Here is a 22,246-nt window from a genome sequence, read left to right as displayed (position 1 = left end):
TTTCGGCGCTGGTGGATGTTTCTCGTCAAAGCTTCAACCTCGATGTGAGATTTTCTTTTGTTTGGTATATTATTTGTTGTCATAGCAACTCCGTGCACTGCCTCGCCACCAGTGTTGGGTCGGCTTCATCTTTCACATGAACCAAGAAACCTATGGCAATCATACATTCAGCTCGCTGAACTTATTACAGAAAATTATTTTAAAATGCCTGAACTCAAGTGGAACAACATTTGTCATTTTGGTCTCTGGTCATGAGGCGGTTCTGTTCAAGCCTTATTTGTCTCCACATTTTTCATGACAAAACACACTTCTTTAGAAGCCATTATCCCAACCAAGTTAACTTATACTTTATTAATCCCTGTAGGGAAATTAGTTCTCTGCATTTGACCCATCCTCAATGTCACTGAAGCGACCTGTAGGAGCAGTGAGCAGCCAGCTTGGGGCGGTGCTCAGGGACCCATCTACACAGACATGGGAGAACATGCAAACTCCACACAGAAAGGCTCAGTCCAGGTGGGAATCGAACCTGGGACCTTCTAGCTGTAAAGCACGAGCGCTATACACTGCGCCATTAGAGATTTCTTGTTATTATCAACAACAGGACATCTGCATAAGTGGCCAAGTATCTCTATTCAATAAGGCCTTTTTATCATGTTAATACACTTTACACAATACCTTTGTTCATGTAAAAGGTAATAACGTGTCCAGTATATGACATGGTTTTAATTCATATTACTTACTAGGATAGCGGTATTTTGAGTATTTATCATATCGTTTTTCTCAGGTGAAGAAGCAATATTTGAGAAAAAGCTGGAGAAGAGGCATAACGCATTTTTTGAGCATTTGTTCAGGAACACTTGTGATGTAGACAGAGTCCCATATTCCAAAGGTAGCACTGGGACTCATGGCCTGTTTGTACAGTATGGTTACATGGTGGAACTTCAACATCGTTGTATATATACTTTCCAAAAAGGAAGTAAAAATAATATTAATAAACTGTCAAACCTGAGTTTTTACAAATGTCTATAGACTACACAGGAAGAGGTAAAGCACTTTATTCACCTATTCCAATGAAAAAGCACAGCAGCACAAAGTCCAACATCTTTCAATCACTGATGAGTCACATGACAACTAACACCAACCATTTTAGCAAGTTTCTGGGAGATACAGAGGGTGGGGTCCTGTCATAGTCTGCTCTCCTCTGCTAAAAGACACAGAGCAGTGAAAGCAGTCTCGTCCTTTGTCTCCATAAGTTGTCAATCACTTCCCTCAGCCCATAGTGCAGTCTACAGCCACAGCGGCTCTGGGTAGGACCAGGAGAGAAAGATGGAGGGTAAGGGGCGGGTTGTCGTCTGAACGGGTTTAAACTGCGCAGCATGTGATTGAGGGAAGGATGGAGGTGGGTGGAGGCGTCACGTTTGAAAAGCACAAATAGAAAAAGCACAGGTTCAGATTTCGATATTAAGTCAAATTACGTCACAGCTTGTTCTAGGAGGATTAATCTGGGAGCAAACATTAACAAGTCAAAAATATTTATCTGGATATGCTGAGTTTATCTATCTGTATGCCCTGGTTTGCCGGGGATATGGCGACATGATTGCATCCACGCTACCTTCGCTGTCCGAGCTGCTGTCAGAGTCACTGCTGCCGGAGTAATTGCAGAGTCCGGGTAGGACGCCCACGCAGACGGCAGCAGGCGGCAGGTGCACCACGCCCTTATCCGAGCTCAGGGGGGCAGAGGAGGTTCTGGATGTGGGCCCCTGAGGTCGATCAGCTGCCCCGGCTCCTCTGGAAGCTCCTCCCTCCTGCTCTGGACAACACAGCAAACATTTGAATTCAATTATACCAACTACACAAAACAGAGGAGCACCAAAGGCCAAAGTAGATTCAAATATTTGTACAACCGAGGGAATACACTTGCATTATTTTCATTCTAAACAGACGTTCAACAGTAAGTATCAAAACAAATAACATCTTCTGTCCAATATATACTTAATGGCAAACAAAACTGTACTTGGCCAAATACGTCTATCCAGTTAGAAAGCAACATTAGCAAAATCTGCCCTTCTACACTGATGTCTTTAGCTGTTGCCCACCTGTGTGTGCGTCTCCATTTCCTGTGGCTGACTTTGTCGATGAACTTGTATTTTCCACCTTTTGTTTCTTATTGCTATCTGACGACTGTGAAGAACTTTGGGGGAAAAATACAATACACAGAAATAAAGCCATCATCATAAGCTTGTTTCACTTAAACTATGTACATTACCGGTCAAAGGTTTTGGAGACGCTTTTGTTAGGAATTGTTACGTTTTTTTCTTTTATTTATGACTGAACACATATGGAATTATGTTTTAAACCTAAAAAGTTGAAACAGATTCCTCAGTTTCTCAATGAGCAACACAATGTCGTCACCAGACATGGTTTTCACTTCACAGACTGTTAAACCATTTCAGGTGACGACCTTATTATATGAAGTTCATTGAGAAAATGCCTACAATAAAGGGTGCAGTTACTTTACTCTTTTTTGTTTCATACATTACCGCATGTGCTCATTCATAGTTGAATGTTGTCAATGAGAATCACATATATATATAAAAAGTGTTTCCAAACTTTTGACCTGTAGTGTAAATTATTATGCATTTTTATTATGAATGTATATGTCACCAACACGCCATCATTGCGTGTGTACCTGCGCCTCTTGACAGCTCCTGCTAGTAGATGGGCCTGGGACAAGTGGCTGGTCCGTTGCTCTACCATCGGTTGTTTTGCCGCGGTCTTTTTTTCTGGCTCTTTCCGGGTTTCAGATGCTGAATGCTTTGCAATTGCACTGTTGTATACAGTTAAGGTGGTAAAGATAACAAACACACACTGGGTTAAGGAAATAATCACACCCCTCTATTAGAGGACCAGAACTCCTCTGCAAAAGAGATTCTGAATATCAGTGGGACTTTCTTGGGTTTCGGTCTGCAAGCTTATGTCACTATGACATTTTCAGGATGTTTTGTTATTTATTTTTTCAAACATTTAATGGCGTGTTATTGTAGGAAAATCAGTGTAAAAGAGGCCTGAAACCGTTTCTAACCCAAACCAGTTACTTATTAGCCTGGCTAACACCAGACTAAAATCACAAGTGATATTTAGTCTGGGGACCACCAATTCATTTTCTCGTAGGAGAGGTGTGGTTTACGAGCGTCCATAGTCGTTTATTGGGCGATACGAAAAAAGAAAAACTGTAAACTTTTGAGCTAAATTATTTAGAACAAGGTCTAAAGCTTGATCAAAAAATACCATCGTGTCTGCTGCTGTCACGTTGGATCCGTAAATAAACTTTTTTTTTAATTATCCGTAAATAAACTACAAGCTTCCATATATCGAATAGCGCGTCATCGTCTTGCCGTCCCTCCTCGCTCTGTGATTGGTTCCCAAATCCACCGGAGATTTGGCCATGGTCCCCAGGCTGTTGTGCAGTTCGAAATAATTCGAGCGCACACAGCAGCCTGGTGTTAGCCAGGTTAGTTACTTATTGACGTTGGTCTACAAAAAGAAAAAAGAAAATGACACAGATTAGGTCTAAAACAAGAATAGGGTTAGACAGGGACTCCGGAGACATGAAGTAGGCCAGAAGAAGAGGAGACAGAATGAGTGATGGGAGTTCAAGGCCATGCGTCAGTGCGGACCAAATTAGAGCCGTGTGTGACATAGGATTCTGTGCATTAACTAACACCTGCACCTCTGCGAGCAGGCCTAAAAATCACCGTCACCGTAGTTACAAGCCCGTGATACAGTTTCCACGACAACCCTTTCGGTTTCATCCGCAAACGAGCCTGCCTATCACGATGTTGACAGAGGGACCGCTGAGCAAGATGCACCCTGAACTGTATAGTCCACATCACGGTAGGAAAGTACTGTCTGCATCACTGTTGTCTTCACTGCAGTCTCCCATAGATATATTTCAACATCTAAATACATTGAACAATAATATGAACGTCCCATGTTACACTTTCGATTTTTTCACTATCATTAAGGTTATGCAATACAATATGAAACCAATCAAAAAGTAATTTTGTTATTGAATAATCTTCAGATCACTGTCCATTACATCTTGACATTGGCATCTGATAAGGAGTGGCATTCCTTCAAACACGAACGAGTCAGGTTGAAGAAATTAAGTGTGTTTAATATCTTGTGGGTCCAACGTTTCACAAAGCAACACGGCTCTTTGGCGCGAAGTAGACCAGGTTGTCTACGATCACCTCTGGGATGTTATTCTGTTCTTCCTGGAGCGCCACATGGATACAACGATCCAGAACATCTCAAAGATGCAAAAACCCGGCAAATATGTAGGCCGGTCCAGAACTGGAATGGGCTCAACTTCAAGAAATTGCACGCAGATCAGGTAAGGTTCTGGAATCAATATTTGAGTTTAGTTAAGTTACGTTATATACTTTATTAATCTCTGTAGAGAAATTCGTTCTCTGCATTTGAGAGAGTGTTGCTGAGCGATCTGTAGGAGCATTGAGCTGCCAGCATGGGATGGCCTTTGGGGACCAATCTCCATGATGTGGAGCCAGGCTGGTGGTCAGAAACACCTGGCTGGAGGATTAACCTATTGCACATGTTTTTACCACTAACCTACACAGACACGGGGAGAACATGCAAACTCCACACAGAGAGGCCCTGTCCAGGTGGGAATTCGAACCTGGGACCTTCAAGCTGTGAGGCACGAGGGCTAACCTCTCAAAGGTCCCACATGCAGCATTAATACTTTTCCTGACCCTATGGATGCATGGCTGTAGTCTCAATGTAAATAAATCTATTCCGCATTCACAATAGGTCAGTTATTGAGCACTACAAACTCTTCTGGCAGTTTTGTGACATACTTGTAATATATGCATTATGCAAGATGCAGGAGTGGGGGTACCTCTGCAAGCACATGCGAAGCTGATTATCAAGTGTTGGCCATAGAGTCCCATATTAACCTCGTGCATAGCCTCACATGTACAGCCAGCAGGAAGGGAATTCAAATAGCCATAAGAGGTGCACAAACTGGCTAAACTCTAAAGCCTGAGATTATGAGCTTTTGCGATGTATAATGTTTGCATTTCCTTTGTTTTCCCATTTAGTCGTGTTCATATGGTGTCAGTTTTCTGCGCCTGGCCATGGAAAACGTAGGGAGCACGATCTTCAGCAAACAGTTGGCTAAATTAGCTCTGACTGAAAGAAGTAAAAACATCGCACATTGATGTTCTGCCTGGGAGCGGCAGAGCTGCAGGTGACTGACTCTTATCTATTGGTCTTTAACTCATTGACTGCCAGCCATTTTCAAATCAGAGAGCTCCCCACTGCCAGAGGTTTTTCAGGATTTTGACTGTTTTTTCAAGACCCACAGAAAATGTAGGTCTGGGTCTATGTCAACACAAAACCCACCGAAGGAAAGATTCGTCTCTTTTCTTTCATCTAAAAAACAAAAAAAAACACTTTGTTTGTACCTCTTTCCATTCTTTTGTAATCGGCTGTAGAAAATAGGTGAAATCACCCAAAATGCTGTTTTCTGACCAAAAAGCTGAGAAAACGAAAGAGCAATGCTGCCACCTAGTGACTCAATAAAATAAGTTGTTTTTATTGAGTCACCAGGTGGCAGCAATAGGCAGCACAAATAAGATTTTAACACCAGACATGCTCAAGGCTTTGCTGCAGCTGTTCCCATTGAAAAACCCAGTTGACGTCTACAGACGTCATTGGCAGTCAATACGTTAATTGGTCACCAACAATTTCTTAAATTTGAATCAAATAACCCAATACCTAAAATGTAGAGCTGCAGAAAGTCTTGTTAAGATTTATGCATGTGTGGCTTCTTTGTTTTTTAGAGGCAAAGGACTTGAGGAATGAGTACACAAAAGAAATGCGAGTTTCAAGGTAATCTTCCAAAAAACGTATTTGTGAAAGTTATGTTCCCAATTGAAAACTATTTCCAACCTGGCACAAAGTGTATCACTAAAAAAACAAGGACTTCAATCATCCTACACAGCAGCTGAGAACATTTCCTCTCATTGTAGTCAGACAGTGATAGCAAGTAATTAAAATGGTAATTTCTCTAAACAACATGTGGATGAAAGGATATTCTGTATTCCAGCAGTTCTTGCTTCTCTTCATCCCTTCGCCGCTTCTCCACGAGGCTCTGTTGCCGGGAGACCTCATCCAGGAAGCTGGTCTCATCCTCGTCCAATCCCCTGACCATGTTCTCTGTCACCATGGAAACACACATACTCAACACATGGAGCAAACTATGACATCTTTCAAAAACAAACAATAATCCATATGCCGACTCTTTACATGAAATAAATGTGAGTTTTCTCGCCTTCTGTTTACTGCTACATAATAAAATGTCCGATCCATTTTGTTTCGAAATATTTACATGTGCATGCAATAGAATAACAGCAGCAAAAATGTTATAGGGCCATCTTTGATCTAAATGTTTAGGACTGGCACTGTACAGCGTTTTGTGCTCACCTTTATGTTAACTGCTTCTGTAGAGCTAGAGTGTTTTTTGGCAAAAACAAACAACCCTTAGGGAACTTATGGTTTAAAAAAGTATTTGAGTAATGCAGAAAGGTTTGACCTTGAAAGTGGTAGAAATGTATCAGCGAAAAGGAATTCACAATACTAGTGAATAATAGAAAGAATGACTGAGACACATCCTCTGTCCTGTCTTCATGGCTGTAGTGTGTGAAAGGACTGATAAGGTTGAGTTTTGGGGGGAGTTTTTAAGACTGTTCTCTGCACCAAAAAGAGCAGTTGTTAAACCTGACCAATGTCTTATGAATTTGTTATAAATTAGGAACCCACTAAATTTTAATTGCTCCTCAAATTCCTCCTGTTTCTTGTCCTTCTGCTCCTGCAGCCTCTCAAACAGAGAACGAGGGTCATACACCTCCTCTGGGGCCTCTGAGGGACATACAACAGCAAATACACTCAGACAGTTGAAGCAAACGTGTTATTGTTTTGTTTTTATAAAGGCCACATTACCTTCTGGATCATCAGGTTTTCGGACTTTCTCCCATTCTTCTTGTCTTTTTTTTCTTTTCTCATCAAGTTCAGCCTCAGTCACAAACTTCCTGCTCAGGTCGACACCAGTCCCCGCCTCAGCCATCGAAAACTGTTATTTCAGTTTCCAAAGAAATATGTGCGTTAAAGAATATATTTTTCTGAACCTAATTCACTCTACTTGCCTTAAAAAAAACAAGACTTATATTTAAACCATTTTGTTATGCATTTGACTTAGAAGATAACCACAGAATGTTCTTTGTGTTTACAACGTCTAAATGAAAAATGTATCGCGCTATTATATTTGTTTTATTTGACTTTTGTTTAGCCATGAAAGTCCCTGAGTTATAAGATAAGATAAACCTTTATTGATCTCACAAAGGAGAAATTCACTTGTTACAGTCGGCGTTACTTCACAGTCTTATTGTACAGTCTGACAGCAGTGGGGATGAAGGCTTTGCGGTAGCGCTCCGTCCTGCACTGAGGGTGTCTCATAACCATCCTGAACAACAACATTAGCTTATTACGCTAATGTTTATCTTCTGTTCATTTGGGGTTACAGAAACTAAAACATGGTATTTAGTGCCCTCTTGTGGTCAAGATGAAAGATTGCATGTACGGTTGAAACATCAGATGAATACAAAATTAAGGCTATTCTTTTCAATACTCCGTTTAAATGCATTTTTCCTCCTTCCATTTAGTATGTAGTTCAAATATGTAGGCTATGCTTGATTACTTTTATATTACATTCACCTAAAGCCAACAGCCTTAGTCTTTATATACAATAAAAAACATCAGCAAAAAGCGAAATAAAGACAGAAGTAAATGGAAAACACGCTTGTCCCAGAATAGATCAGCACCAAACTACCAGACATGGCACATCGGTTCTCGTTACAGGCCACTGTCCAAACTCGGAGCTAACAAGACTCATAGTAGAGCAAATACACGGGTGCAGACCTAACCGCGCCTGGCTGCAAGTGTCACCCCACAACAGCGTGAAATTGACTGGTAGAGGAAAGAAAAACGCTACCTTTTACGAATCCTGCGAAGATTTCAATTTATAAATGTGCGTCTTACTTATTAATAGACCGACAGATTAGAAATTTAGCACTCTGAAGCTGCAAGAGCAGCAAAGCAATGACGTCTGGTGTAACGGCGAAATAGGGTCGCCGAGTACTGCATCTATGACATAATGGTTCCGGTCATATTTGCTAATCTTATTCTTTTTATTATTATTTTCATTATCATTATCATTATCATTATTATTACAGCAGACTGTATCTTAGGAAAACCACTGGTTCAAGTCAAGTCAAGTTTTAAGTTAAGTTAAGAAACAATAATCAATAGTAATAATCAAAATAATCAGCAGACAAATACCACTAGTGACATTTTGGAATCCATTCTGTTTTTATTTCTGTGCAAAACTGTAAGGATGAGCTGGTGTAAACTATATTACATTTAACATCAAGAAAGAGACATACATATAAAACGGATTGAATAGATGAAAAATATTTATAACGACATAATTTGACAAAATCTGAAAGCATCATAAATAATACAACAAGAAGCTCACACACCATGGCTTCAGAGTTGATAACAATCCACCATGCTTTAAAAATATCTCATGATCAACGGATTGTGTCTCTTGCGGACAACCACAGCAGCAACGCCCTTCACGTCCTTCAGCCGATCTGAATCAAAGTCTACCAGGATTTTTCTCACTCCTGTCCTGACAGGACTGAAGGAGAGTTTTACAGACACCTTCTGGCCAGGTGCTATGTCCCCTCTGAAAAACCCAAAGAGACAAAATTTATATTGGTAAACGTATAAGCCTTAAGTTAATTTACATAACAATGTCAACACAGCACGTTCCATTAAATTTAACCTAAATGAAATACTGAATTTGGACAAAAACAGGGCTCAAATGTATAAATTAGGACAATTATGACTAAAACTGAAATCTTGCTCACTGTGTAAGGTACCATGTATTTTCGATTTGGGCTGTGTTAGCAAAATAATGTGCTAATCTCCGTCAAATGGAAGACTTCATTGATGATGTATAGCAAGGGTAGGCAACGTCAGGCCTGGGGGCTAAATTCGGCCCTCCAGCATAAAACCTTTGGCCCCCAAGAGAATTTTGAAGAAACATTTATCCATAAATCAGAGACCAAATACATGAAAAGGACTCTAAATGTGGAAAATACTGTCAAAACACCCCATTAGGTCATATATTATGTGCAAAACTTATATTTGTAGAGCAAAGGTGCTTTACTTTGGGCTACAATTGTGAGTTTCGGCCCTTGGTGTTTTGGCAATGAAGAAAATCCTCCATGACACAAACTTGTCTACGCCTGATGTATAGTATTGTGGCTTCTTATGATGTGGATATTGCATCACATAATATTGCAATAACAATGATTTTAATGCCAATATTTGTTTCAAGTGGACTTGCTTCTGCACACTTACTTAACTGGGACTTCAGTGGCAGCCAGAAGACCAGCCCCCTCCACAGTGAATACCCCTCCCTTCAGTGGCACCGATAAAGGATTTGTGAAAGAGATGATGCTGGTCAGTTGCTCAAACAGCACCGCTTTACCAGGCACCTAGAAAACCTACTGTTACTAAAAGAGCATTGCACATATTTTACTGTCAATGGCCTAAATGATGAACTCACTTGAACCAGCAGCTCAGGTTTGCTCAGTGGGATGTTGGCCGTCTTCATGATGGGCTCGTTTTCCCCAGGCATTTCCAGGAACGCCTTCAACCCGATCAGGTAGTGCTCAGAAACGCACCTCACATAGTCCTCATAGCGCAGACGCAAAACTTGTCTGTGCACTGAAACGCAAAGGAAATATAGAAATATGAGTTCAAATGCTTGGGCCAACACATAATACAGCTTTAGTTACATTTTGAGCACAGTGGGTTCAGGAAGTATTCTTGCCCTGCTGTGTTGTTATTATGTTGAAGGTTATGAAAATGCTCTTTTTTACCTTAACAAATCTACAGTAGGGCTTGGAAGATGTACCTTTCTGTATCATGAGCAATGAGTAGAATCTACCACAGATCAAATTTGTATGTATGATCTAAAGAGAGCAATGGGAAAGGTCTGCATTGTCTTAGGTCTGATCAGTTATGTTTTTATTTTTTCAACCTTTTCTGTTTTATAACATTTATCTTATGTCTTAGCAAATACATGTGCTGCATTATAACATATATATATATATATAAAAAAAAAAAAATTCAAACAACAAATGTGGCACTTCATAAGTTACCCACCTCTGCCAGCTCGAAGAGAAATACTGACTTTCTGTCTCTGGCACTCCCCCTGGTGGATGGAATTGTACGTCATAGCCAAGGCCAGTACTGTCAGCTGGGCGTGGACATCTTTATCGCCATCATTCTTGACCTATACAAAAGGAATGAGTGATTTACTGGACTAGCAATGCTGGGAATGCAGGGACATATTTCATGACAATACCTCAATAATGACGTCAAAGTCTGTCCCGAACACAGGTTTTGTGTGTTTGATGGAAAGCTGCAGGTTTTTTAGTCCTGTGCTTTCATTATTTGGCACTGGAGTTCTCTGTCCTGCTTTGTTGTATGCATCTCTTTCTTTGATGGAACCTGTCGAAAAGAGTAGAGTGACATTTTTAAAGCTGTACAATTACAAAACCCCTTCTTATTGACCAATGGGCAACTGACCTTCTGGATATTTGTAGTTCTGAGTCACATCCTCTCTGTGCTCACCCCAGACACTTTTAGTGCTGATATACTTCCCCACATATCTCTCGTCCACTCTAACCTGATGAAATAAATATGCCTGTTATAAAGGCCTTTCTGATTGTAAAGAAAAGAAAATGATCATGATTTTTAGTACCTTTTGGCGGTGGCCGTCATTGCGAACTATCCACTCCACCATGTCTGCATTCACTTCAGCAAATATGAATGGAGCATCATACTTCACTGACAGGTTTCCCTCTTTGATAGCAGCCACTGGGCAAGGGCCACAGCAAAATGTACCTACCAAAGTAAAAATAAACTATCAATCAATCAATGAAACTTAAATGATATACAGCTAAATAGGTAGATGGTATACCTTCACTGAGCTCCTGTGGCGTGGGGTCCAGAACCTGCCAGCCATCATTCCCATTGGGCAGGTCACTTCTCCTCATCCAACTCTCCACCCAGCAGTGAAAATTCCTACGATTATCACAGTCAGGGAGAGAGGGATGGGTCATTTCAGCACTGGTTTTAGCAAATACATTATTCACACAGTGCAGTATGTCCTACCAACTGCTGTCTTGTCTGCCCCTGTCAATTCTCTCCAGGTTTTCATTGTAAAGAACGTCTATGGAGAGGTTTCCATCAACGTCATGGGCAGAGTTAAAGTTGGTGATGACACGTGTTGGGATTCCAAGACAGCGCAGCACTGCACAGACACAACTCGTTTACTCTAACAGATGATTTTCTCTCATGTGGAAACCTGTCAATAATAAGAGTTTAAGTTCCCCACCTGTGCATGCCACAGCTGCAAACACCCAGCACTGCCCGTACTTGACGGCTCTGGCACCGGATTTGCTCCACTGTTGGAGAATAGGCACGCTGCCCGTCCAGTGACTGGGTGAGACCCCATCTGTGTAGGGTTCCTGCCAGCGACCACTTAACACCCCTCTGTCACCATTGGAGTTAATCTGCAGCAAATAGAAAAACAAACAAAGAGCTTATAATATTGCAGAGTGCTCAAGTCATACAGTTGCATCAATTACCAAACACACAGCATATTGTACTCTATTATTGATCATGGAATATACGTAGAAATAGTCATTAAAAGCATGCTATTGTTAAATTTGTATGTTACATGAAGTTCTTTATGTCTTTCGCTGTAAGAGACCTTGAACTAATACATCCCATTACCCAGGCCTTGACTCAAACTGAGATCTTTGTCGTTGGAAATAGCTCGATCTAATTTAGTTCAATTCAGTTGCATTTGCAGTATAATATGAGTATATAATAGTATAATGCACACATAAACCCTTTTACTGCTTAATACATTAAAAAAAAAAACTATGTGCTCTCTCCAACTCCAAAAGGAATCCCACCATGGCACTGATGATCCTGCAGATGTAGACGGGGTCCCCTCTGCTCTCGCTGTCCTGATGATTCTTTAATGCTTCATTGGAGTTGTCCAGAATCTCAAGGCAGATGTCCATCACATAGTCTTCAAACTGAAAAGCAAGTGTAAGACAATGAGATAGTTGTCCCCTGTCCTTCCACCCTTCATCCGTCTCCCTGCCAGCATGTCTTCAACTACACTTCGTCAGTACACTGTGAAGAGACCAGCCCTCGCTCGTGTGGTTGAGTTACATTTTGACACCTCCGGTCCACAGGTCACAGTGGGACATCGATCGCAGCGCTGCCCCACTGCACTGAGCGACCCGACAGACAAATCCCTCTAAGACACACATTTGATCAGGGGTGGGTAGAGTAGCCAAAATATTTACTCCGGTAAGAGCATGTTTGTGGAGTAGCATTACTTTACTAAAATCATGTTTGTACATTACACACAGTAATAACAGCGTAACCAGCCTCTGCATTTGAATGATTATTGTGTTTCTTGCCTGTCCGTAACTCCAGTCACGTGTGTCGATGTAATCTTTGGACCCCATGTATATGACCCCATTCTCATTCATGATATACTCCTGCAGCAGGCTTTCATCTGGGAGATACACCTCATCATCTGAAATCAAAAACACTGACATGAATATATAAAGCAGGCATGATATAAACACTTCATTTAGACCACTTACCTTTGCACCATGGGTTGAACAACAAATGGAACTTGATTTTGTCGGTTTTCTCCTTGATGTGGCCCTCGGGGGACATCACCAGCACCACCAGACTATACTGTCCAATGAGGGCATCGGCTGGACTGTGGAGAGTGAGCAGGATCTCGTCCTGGACTTCCTGTTGGACGAACCACCACCTGCCCCCGGTGCCACGCTCCCTCTGAACCTTTACCATAGTCTTGTCTCGTTTACCTTTAAATACGAGAGCAGGCATCAAGTGAACAAGTGTGGCTTTTTCACAGATCAAGTAATGTCTACTACAGAACATAAACATTGTACTTAAAGCCAAATTATGTAACATTTCACTCACTCAGTAAACTTAAAATATGTTTATGTTTAGTTGCTGTAGAAACATAATATATCCTGTAATTTTCCAGTATGGCACAACTGTAAATGCTATAAAAATGATAGTAGGAGTAATTTTCATAAGAAATCACCACAAAAACAGGGATGTGTCTACGTGACCTTTCCTTTGACCTTTTAAAAAAAAAGGTTAAAAGCAATCCTGCTCTAGCTTTGCGTAACCTTATGGCCTTTCTTATTGTGCATCAATGAATAAGAAAGTCATGATTGTGTAACACTGACATATTAGTAACAATAGAGAGAGGGCAGGGCTTTTTCCAACTTTCTACACTTTTAGATCAGAATTTCAGATGAAGAGAAGGGGGCTGTTTAAATGTATGTGAAATTTACTGTTAATTGAAATAAAGAGCAGCGGTCCCTTTTCAAAATAGTATAATACAGTTGATGCGGCTGCTCGTAGTTGTGGCCGTAAGGTCTCTGGTGCCTGTCGCGGCGGCAATCCCCGAACCCGGTGGTGGCGCCCGGAAGTAAGGGATGCCGTCAAGCTGAAGAAGGAGTCCTACCTGGCCTTGTTGGCTTGTGGGACTCCTGGGGCAGCTGAGAGGTACCGGCAGGCCAAGCGTGCTGCAGCTCGTGCGGTCGCAGAGGCAAAAACTCGTGTCTGGGAGGAGTTCGGGGAGGCCATGGAGGAAGACTATCGGTCGGCCTCGAAGAAATTCTGGCAAACCATCCGGCGCCTCAGGAGGGGGAAGCAGTGCTTCACCAACACTGTGTACAGTGCGGGTGGGGGGCTGCTGACCTCGACTGGGGATGTCGTCGGGCGGTGGAAGGAGTACTTCGAGGACCTCCTCAACCCCGCCGTCACGTCTTCCGATGAGGAAGCAGAGGCTGGGGACTTGGAGGTGGGCTCGCCCATCACCGGGGCTGAAGTCACCGAGGTGGTGAGAAAGCTCCTCGGTGGCAAGGCTCCGGGGGTGGATGAGATTCGCCCTGAGTACCTTAAGTCTCTGGATGTTGTAGGACTGTCTTGGCTGACACGTCTCTGCAACATCGCGTGGCGGTCGGGGACAGTGCCCCTGGATTGGCAGACCGGGGTGGTGGTCCCTCTCTTTAAGAAGGGGGATCGGAGGGTGTGTTCCAATTACAGAGGAATCACCCTCCTTAGCCTCCCCGGTAAGGTCTACTCCAGGGTGCTGGAGAGGAGGATCCGGCCGATAGTTGAACCTCGGATTCAGGAGGAACAATGCGGTTTTCGTCCTGGTCGTGGCACACTGGACCAGCTCTATACCCTCCGTCGGGTGCTCGAGGGTTCGTGGGAGTTCGCCCAACCAGTCCACATGTGTTTTGTGGACTTGGAGAAAGCGTTCGACCGCGTCCCTCGTGGTGCCCTGTGGGGGGTGCTCCGGGAGTATGGGGTCCGGGGCCCTCTGCTAAGGGCTGTCCGTTCCCTGTATGACCGCAGCAGGAGCTTGGTTCGCATTGCCGGCAGTAAGTCAGACCTGTTCCCGGTGCGTGTTGGTCTCCGCCAGGGCTGCCCTTTGTCACCGGTTCTGTTCATTACTTTTATGGACAGAATTTCTCGGCGCAGCCAGGGGCCGGAGGGTGTCCGGTTTGGGAGCCTCAGAGTCTCATCTCTGCTGTTTGCAGATGATGTTGTTCTGTTGGCTTCAACAAACCAGGACCTTCAGCACGCACTGGGGCGGTTTGCAGCCGAGTGTGTAGCGGCCGGGATGAGGATCAGCACCTCCAAATCCGAGGCCATGGTCCTCCACCGGAAAAAGGTGGCTTCCCCTCTCCGGGTCGGTGGGGAGTCCTTACCTCAAGTGGAGGAGTTCAAGTATCTCGGGGTCTTGTTCACGAGTGAGGGACGGATGGAGCGTGAGATCGACAGACGGATCGGTGCAGCGTCAGCAGTGATGCGGTCACTGTATCGGTCTGTCGTGGTGAAGAGGGAGCTGAGTCGGAGGGCAAAGCTCTCGATTTACCGATCGATCTACGTTCCCACCCTCACCTATGGTCATGAGATTTGGGTCATGACCGAAAGGACAAGATCGAGAATACAAGCGGCCGAAATGAGTTTCCTTCGCAGGGTGGCTGGGCGCACCCTCCGAGATCGGGTGAGGAGCTCAGCTACCCGGGAGGAGCTCGGAGTAGAGTCGCTGCTCCTCCACGTCGAAAGGAGCCAGCTGAGGTGGCTCGGGCATCTGTTTCGGATGCCTCCTGGTCGCCTCCCGCGGGAGGTGTTCCAGGCATGTCCTAGTGGGACAAGGCCTCGTGGAAGACCCAGGACACGGTGGTGGGACTATGTCTCCGAGCTGGCCTGGTGTCGCCTCGGGGTCCCCCCAGAACAGCTGGAGGAAGTGTGTGTGGATCGGGAAGTTTGGGCATCTCTGCTGAGACTGCTGCCCCCGCGACCCGGCCCCGGATAAAGCGGAAGAAAATGGATGGATGGATGGATAATACAATACACTGAAAACTCCTGCTTGTTGCTTTTTGTTATATTAAAGGATATATTCATTTGTTTATTTTGTGGATCAACTAGCAATACATTTAATTTATTAAGTTAAGGGGAGACACTACAGGCAAAACTCAATTTTTTCAGTTTTCAGGTTTTGGGCTAAATTGGTCTCTGAACATACAAGCTTTCACCCGGAAACAAAAAATATGCCTAATCTTCACAATAACATGTTTAAATATTGCGCTGATTCAATGTTCCCCCATAGGCTTATATGGGACAATGCAATTTCAAGGGCCTTTTTCTCAAAACACATTTTTCTGTCATTGTGGCGACACTATGTTCACGTCAGTCGGACCTAAAGACTTCAAATTTTCCAGCCTTGGACTGAACAATATTTGGAAGATTTTTTCAGAGGGATTTTTTATTATCTAATCCCCAGCCCCATTTATTGAGTTTTGAATGTCAAAAAATGAGGCGAAAATTTAATTTTTACACATTTTTCCACTAAAAAACAGCTTATTTTAAAACTAAACAAAATATCCAGAATCCCCTCTGAAAAAGTCTTGGCAACTCATTCATCAATAAAATTAAACAATACATTTGAATGTAGCTCTGTCCATTATTCAGATTTCGTCGCCGAAAAGATGGGAAATATAGGGCATTTTAGGCATAAAACACCTTCTTCTTATGAAAAGATAAAATGACAGAAAACTTGCAATATATTTTTTCCTCACATTTATGCCAGTGATCGACAGCAAAGGTTTCAAATTGCTATCTGTAAATAAACATTTTTTCCCTATTCACCTGCAGTGTCTCGCCTTAAAAGCATGATAACATTACTACTGTGACAAGAACATTTCATGTTTGTTTATTTTGTTTCATTGTTTTGTGTAAATATATTCATTGCATTGAAATTAATCTTAAACTAGGTCAAAACAACAAATTAGAATTCAGACCTGTCCTCAGTATGAAAATTAAAGCCTCACAGAGGAACATTCCAGGTTAAATGTTGTCACAACAGAGGGTAAACTACCAAAAAACACTGATAAATGGACAATTATGGCAGCAATCCCAAACAAACTCCTATATTCAACCTTTCCTGCAGGAGGCTACTCGCTGTAGTGTTGCACAGAATATCTCAAAATGATCGGTGTTACAGTATTAAGTGACAATACATCGCAAAATCAATGAGGCCGTCAATCTGACCAAGATTTACACATTTTGTTGATTGCACAAAATGCATTGAAACTTAAAACGTGCACAGGTTTAATCTTAGTGACAATTCTTTTACATTATAGTTCCAATTTGCGCTTCTTTTTGTCCACATTTAATATTTTTTCTGTTAATATGACACAGTTTGATGAAAAGACAAATTGTTATTTTCATTTAAATTTAATGGGACATACTGTGTTGAAATGGTTTCATAAAATATTGCATTCACAAAATTCAAGTTGGTACTACTCACCAAAATGCAGCACCAGTTCCATGTAGTGTTTGGGGGGTAGAGGCTCGGAGCTCTGCAGGGTGATTGAAAAGGGCTGTCCCCTGCGAACGATCAGGCGCTCCCGGTCAATCTCCCTGGTGCGGTGGGCCAGGTTGTTCTCATGGCTCCTCACGTCCACTTCTGTGATCACACCTGCAACGACAGATGCCGTTTCAGACATGTGAAGAACTTCAATGTTTAAAATACAAATGCTGCTCCTTCTCTGCCCTGTCAACAGTGCACGGACTCTCCTCTTGTATTAGAGAGGAATTAGGAAGGGCTCTGTCTCACCAAACCGTGAAATCCCACATCAGCACATCATTGTAATGATTGTACATACATTGAATATCTCAAATGTATGAACTTGAAGTGGCAAAAAAGGAAAGAACATACTTTTGTCAAAGTCAGTGGTACGTAGTCGTAAACCAAAAAGTGCATATAACTTCATGAAGTACTTGTACTTAAGAGTATATTTGACCTCTGCTTCAGTTACTCAATAATGCATTTCATTGACAACTTTTTACTCCTCCTCTACTAATTATTTCACACTGGTGCATAAATGTATTGGCTTTTCTGGCTAAAGCTTTTGGAAACAACAAATAGGGACAATTATGGATTTTTTCTGCAAAGCGGGTTTCCAACCAGGGGTACAGGGACCTGAGCAGCATCTGTATTTTTAAACATTGAACAATTACAACTTCCTAATTTAACTTGGTACTTTTGGGCTGCTCAAATCAGAGCGGCAATGTTTTACTTTGTTAATGAGCAACCGCCTACTTGGGTTTCCGTAGAATCATTGAACATAAAAAATCCTCTTAACTTGTACATCTACTTAGCTGATAAAAAGGTACAACTTAACCCTTGTGCTCTGTTAACTTTATGTCACCACTGGGATATATTGGGACATATAAACTTTATAAATGATCAAATAGAATTAACCCCATGAAATGCCAGTGTTTGTCACATAGACCATCAGCAATGTTGAATAATATGAAATAATAATAAAAGTTTTTGTTTTTTTTACTATGGCTACCATAGTGTGACTGGCCTGTCAGTGTGGATAATAAGCGGGAAGATCAACTTTGGTGTATTTTTTGTAAGTTTGTTTAGTTGTGTCCTATAGACTATACCAAATTACGCCATTTTCAGGATATCCTGAAACCAAGGCTTTGCATTAGCATTGACTTGTAACTGTTCAGGACTCCTAACTCAACACTGTTAAGACAAATTTCACTTTGACTGATATCATTGTGACCGGCTCACCCATTTGAATGATCAATGGGAAGATTGAGTTTGGGACAGTTTTTGTTTTGGTGTAATATCAGTTTGAACAATACAGTTACTTCCATGGTCTTAAACTACAGGACGTGTCCCATTGACTTACATTGGAATAAGCAGATATTCACTCGCCTGCAACACAAAGTGGAAAAATATATCTATATATATTTTTTCTGCCCATTTTCTGCCATCAGCATCCGTCTAGGCAGGATTACAGAGTTTTGCTTTTTTTTTTTGTCCCTGAATGCATATTTTTGACGACTATTTGAGATTCCCACACATTTCCCACGGCCCCCACATGCCTCCACGTGCACCCTCAGGGGGTCATTGGGTCTTGAACATAAAGGTTTGTGTCTAAATTGCGTGTTTACACAATTTAATCCAAAAAAATGTAAGATATTTACCTGTAAAGTACATATTTTTACAGTTTTCTATTTTTATTTTATTTTTTTATTTTTTTACCTGTATTTTTTATTATACTACTAAAAATGCCCCCTCTTTACATTAAAGAGGGGGTATTATGCTTTTTTCAATCACATAACACCAGTCTATAGCACACTACAATGATGACGAAACCTTCTGTTGGTCTGTAAATGCAGTAAATTAGAATAACTGCCTTGTATAAAATTGCTCTCTCAAAATGGCTGTAGTGAATGTCTTGAAATAGGCCTCTGTCTCTTTAAAAACCTCTGACCCTTTCCGACACGCCCCCTCCACACGCTGTCTGTGGCATCAGTGGGGAGGGGGTTCTGCTGAGGAGCAGTGGTTGGTTACTCGGCTGGTGACGAAAGCTCGGAGGCGTCTCCAGGAGGTTCCTAGGAGGACTCAGGCAAACTTATCCCTAAAATGGCGTTTTTACAGATTACTCAAAAATACGTGAATGTGCCAAGGCAAGACTTCAGGCATGTTTTTAATGAGGGAATGACATAATAACATGATATAAAGCTTGAAAAAGTTGATTTTGAACAATACCCCCCCTTTAAAGTAAGGGGTTGGTAGCATAAAAAACTGTAAAATTTATAGAGGGGAGGTCAAAATCTGAAATTATTGGGGAAGTCAATGGGAAACACTGATTTATGGGTCTGGGGGCCAGGGGGGGAGGGGTTAAAAGTGGGCAATATTTCTAATTACCTTATTTTTTCAAAAATGTAAAGAATATAAAATGGGGAAATCACAGGAAAAATAAGTTTCACCTTGATTTAGAGATGGGAAGTCAAAAAAAAGAGTTTATAATGGAAGTCTATGGGTACGCAGATTTCCGAAGCACTCCCAGTGGTACAAAACTTCTCACGCAGTCAAAACTGATCAGAACCGAATGAAACTAAAAACACACCTCCGTGCCAAGTTTTATTGCAACCAGATAGTGTTCTCTTGAAAGTGCAATTCTAAAAAATCTAAACAGGAGAGGTCAGGTTTCTGTACTGTTTATAATGTTAGTGAATAATTCCAAAGAATCATCACAGAATATACTACAGGCATGGAAGAAGGATTTACAGACGGATATTGTTGTCTTAAACTCAAACAATTAATGTGCAATCTAAACTCCTTCAATATAAATAGTTAACTGGGCAATACTGTATATCACCCATCACACCATCAATATTGCATAATTTCAACCCTAACATCCCAGATACTTGTTATAAGTGTGGAGTAAAAAGGGGGTCACTGTTTGATTGTTTGTGGGAGTTCCCTAAAGTGAATCATTTTTGGAAACAAGTGTTGCATTTATTAGGTCCAGTTGTTGCAGGGGTGATCCCTCTTGATCCCACACTTTGTATTTGCACTTGCTCCCACACTTGCACTTGCTCCCACACTTGTACTTGCTGCAAACAGCAGGGCTCTGATAAACATCGGACTTTTGGAAGCCAAACGATGCATTGCCAGGTACTGGAAAGAGCAAAAAGTATGTGGACTGTCTCAGTAGCTCAATGGGCTGACATCAACTTTAACTTTGGAGAAAATTACATATACCGTATGTCAAGAAACAGACTCCATACATTTTGGGACATCCGGTCAAACTTTTATACATTTCTGGAAAACTGCAACCTCCATGGTGTTGATTTAAAGGAATAGGCCACCGTTTTTACATACTGAGATATGTTCTTACCTTAGCTTTGACGAGTTCTTTAGGACCTGTCTGGTCTTCCCCCATGCCTTCAGTCACGTAAACACAGCGCAGACGGCGTTAGCATTTAGCTTCTCACTCTCTCCACTATAGCTCCAAAACAGGTCAAGATAGAAGCTACCAAGCTCTTCCACGTTTTCCCTATTTAAATATGGTTACGTGAAGTGTTGCACTACAAAGTATAATTACACAAAATCAAACAATGTGGATTTTCTAAGCGGATAAAAGGGGGAACTATATTGTAAGGCGTAGTAATACCAGGAGTAGTTTGGTATCCGCACAGTAAAGTGAAGATTACTGCGCGGATTTCGAACTACTCCTGGTATTATTACGCCTTACAATATAGTTCCCCCTTTTATCCGCTTAGAAAATCCACATTGTTTGATTTTGTGTAATTATACTTTGTAGTGTAACACTTCACGTAACCATATTTAAATAGGGAAAACGTGGAAGAGCTTGGTAGCTTCTATCTTGACCTGTTTTGGAGCTATAGTGGAGAGCAGGAGAGGCTAAATGCTAACGCCGTCTGCGCTGTGTTTACGTGATAGAAGGCACGGGTGAAGATCAGACAGGTCCTACAGAACTCGTCAAAGCTAAGGTAAGAACATATCTCAGTATGGAAAAACGGTGGCCTATTCCTTTAAATTATTGACGTGTTTAATTTAAAGGGATATTTCAGGATTTTTGACATAGGGCTTCATTTCCTAGTTATGCGGAGTGTTGCTGATTTCTGGAGATTTTTTCTTATATTTGAAGAGCTACATGGCGCTAGGCTTGTGCTAGGCTAGCGCAGTTCTATGGTATCAGCTAGCCTGCATTCAAAACAGTCTGACACACTCCACAGAGCACCTGAGGCAAATCACTTATAACCATATAAATGTCTGTGTCGCTAGAATCATTTTTGGAATATAACTGACCTTGCATCACATGAATGATCGCATTTTGAGGGACTATTTTCTAGCAGATCACTCCGCCGCTGCGTAGCTTATACAACCACTAAGCTGATGCTGCTCAAATATAAGTTATTTTAAATGCAAAATGGTTAAAATTATTCTATCGACACAGACATTTGTATCGCTAGTCTGGCGCTATAAGTGATATGCCTCAGGTGCACTAGCTGATATCGTAGAAATGCGCTCGCCTTGCACTAGCCTAGCGCCACGAAACTCTTCAAATATAAGAACTGCTTGAATGACAAAAAATAAGCAACACTCTGGATAACTTAGGAAATGAGGCCCTATGTCAAAAATCCTGAAATATCCCTTTAATATAGTAGAATTGCACATTTCTGCCTTCCCTCATTCCCTCTTTGTTTTGTTTTTGTTTCTTTCTTGTCAATATGGTGCGTTGTTTGTATGACTTTAAAAACTAATAAGAATAAGAATAAAAAGGGAGTATGGGAGATTAAAATAAAAACAAAGAAGAAAAAAGTTGGCACCACTGCTGTACAGCACCTTGAGTTGCCTTGTGTATGAAATGTGCCCAACATAAACCTTGCCTTGAGATTTTGAACTGACAAATGTTGAATGCTTTTAGATCTATGCCAGATTTAAAAATAAATAAATCAGTTTGCAGGACAAGTGACTGGATAAATGAATAATAAACACTTACGATTGTGATGATTGGCCATCTCCAAGTCTTCGGACGTCTTTTGCTGCTCTTGCACTTGGTCTCTCTCAGCGGTGCTTTTATACAGCATGAGGCTTCCT

General features: G+C 41.7%; 2 protein-coding genes across 2 annotated transcripts; both read right to left on the bottom strand.

Moving 5' to 3' along the window:
- Positions 1 to 1,049: 1,049 nt before the first annotated feature.
- Positions 1,050 to 8,192, bottom strand: psme3ip1 (proteasome activator subunit 3 interacting protein 1). Its single transcript, XM_079567614.1, has 7 exons — positions 8,075 to 8,192; positions 7,027 to 7,155; positions 6,847 to 6,945; positions 6,120 to 6,243; positions 2,690 to 2,827; positions 2,097 to 2,191; positions 1,050 to 1,810 (listed from the first exon to the last, which is right to left on the bottom strand). Exons 2-7 carry the CDS (start codon positions 7,148 to 7,150, stop codon positions 1,557 to 1,559), a joined length of 834 nt encoding a protein of 277 aa, XP_079423740.1. The 5' UTR covers positions 7,151 to 7,155; positions 8,075 to 8,192; the 3' UTR covers positions 1,050 to 1,556.
- Positions 8,193 to 8,318: 126 nt separating this feature from the next.
- LOC306971171 (protein-glutamine gamma-glutamyltransferase 2-like) lies at positions 8,319 to 22,169 on the bottom strand. Its single transcript, XM_079567345.1, has 15 exons — positions 22,149 to 22,169; positions 17,117 to 17,287; positions 12,852 to 13,082; positions 12,663 to 12,781; positions 12,144 to 12,269; positions 11,558 to 11,735; positions 11,335 to 11,473; positions 11,141 to 11,244; positions 10,922 to 11,064; positions 10,747 to 10,846; positions 10,523 to 10,668; positions 10,321 to 10,450; positions 9,719 to 9,879; positions 9,511 to 9,647; positions 8,319 to 8,830 (listed from the first exon to the last, which is right to left on the bottom strand). Exons 1-15 carry the CDS (start codon positions 22,165 to 22,167, stop codon positions 8,656 to 8,658), a joined length of 2,079 nt encoding a protein of 692 aa, XP_079423471.1. The 5' UTR covers positions 22,168 to 22,169; the 3' UTR covers positions 8,319 to 8,655.
- Between the last annotated feature and the right edge of the window lie 77 nt (positions 22,170 to 22,246).

This window comes from Gobius niger (genome assembly GCF_951799975.1).
Source record: "Gobius niger genome assembly, chromosome: 12".
NCBI lineage: Eukaryota > Metazoa > Chordata > Actinopteri > Gobiiformes > Gobiidae > Gobius > Gobius niger.
Note: the sequence above shows the minus strand (reverse complement) of the source record. Positions and strands in the feature narration are given on the sequence as shown.

Excerpts from the sequence above, each read along its gene's own strand:
- psme3ip1 (XM_079567614.1), bottom strand. The coding sequence starts at position 7,150 with ATGGCTGAGGCGGGGACTGGTGTCGACCTGAGCAGGAAGTTTGTGACT. Across the intron at positions 2,828-6,119 it reads GAACTGCTGGAATACAGAAT|TGCAATTGCAAAGCATTCAG; the intron begins ATCCTTTCATCC and ends TGTATACAACAG. Across the intron at positions 1,811-2,096 it reads AAATGGAGACGCACACACAG|AGCAGGAGGGAGGAGCTTCC; the intron begins GTGGGCAACAGC and ends TGTGTTGTCCAG.
- LOC306971171 (XM_079567345.1), bottom strand. Across the intron at positions 13,083-17,116 it reads GGAACTGGTGCTGCATTTTG|GTAAACGAGACAAGACTATG; the intron begins GTGAGTAGTACC and ends TCGTATTTAAAG. Across the intron at positions 11,736-12,143 it reads GCAGGATCATCAGTGCCATG|ATTAACTCCAATGGTGACAG; the intron begins GTGGGATTCCTT and ends TATTTGCTGCAG.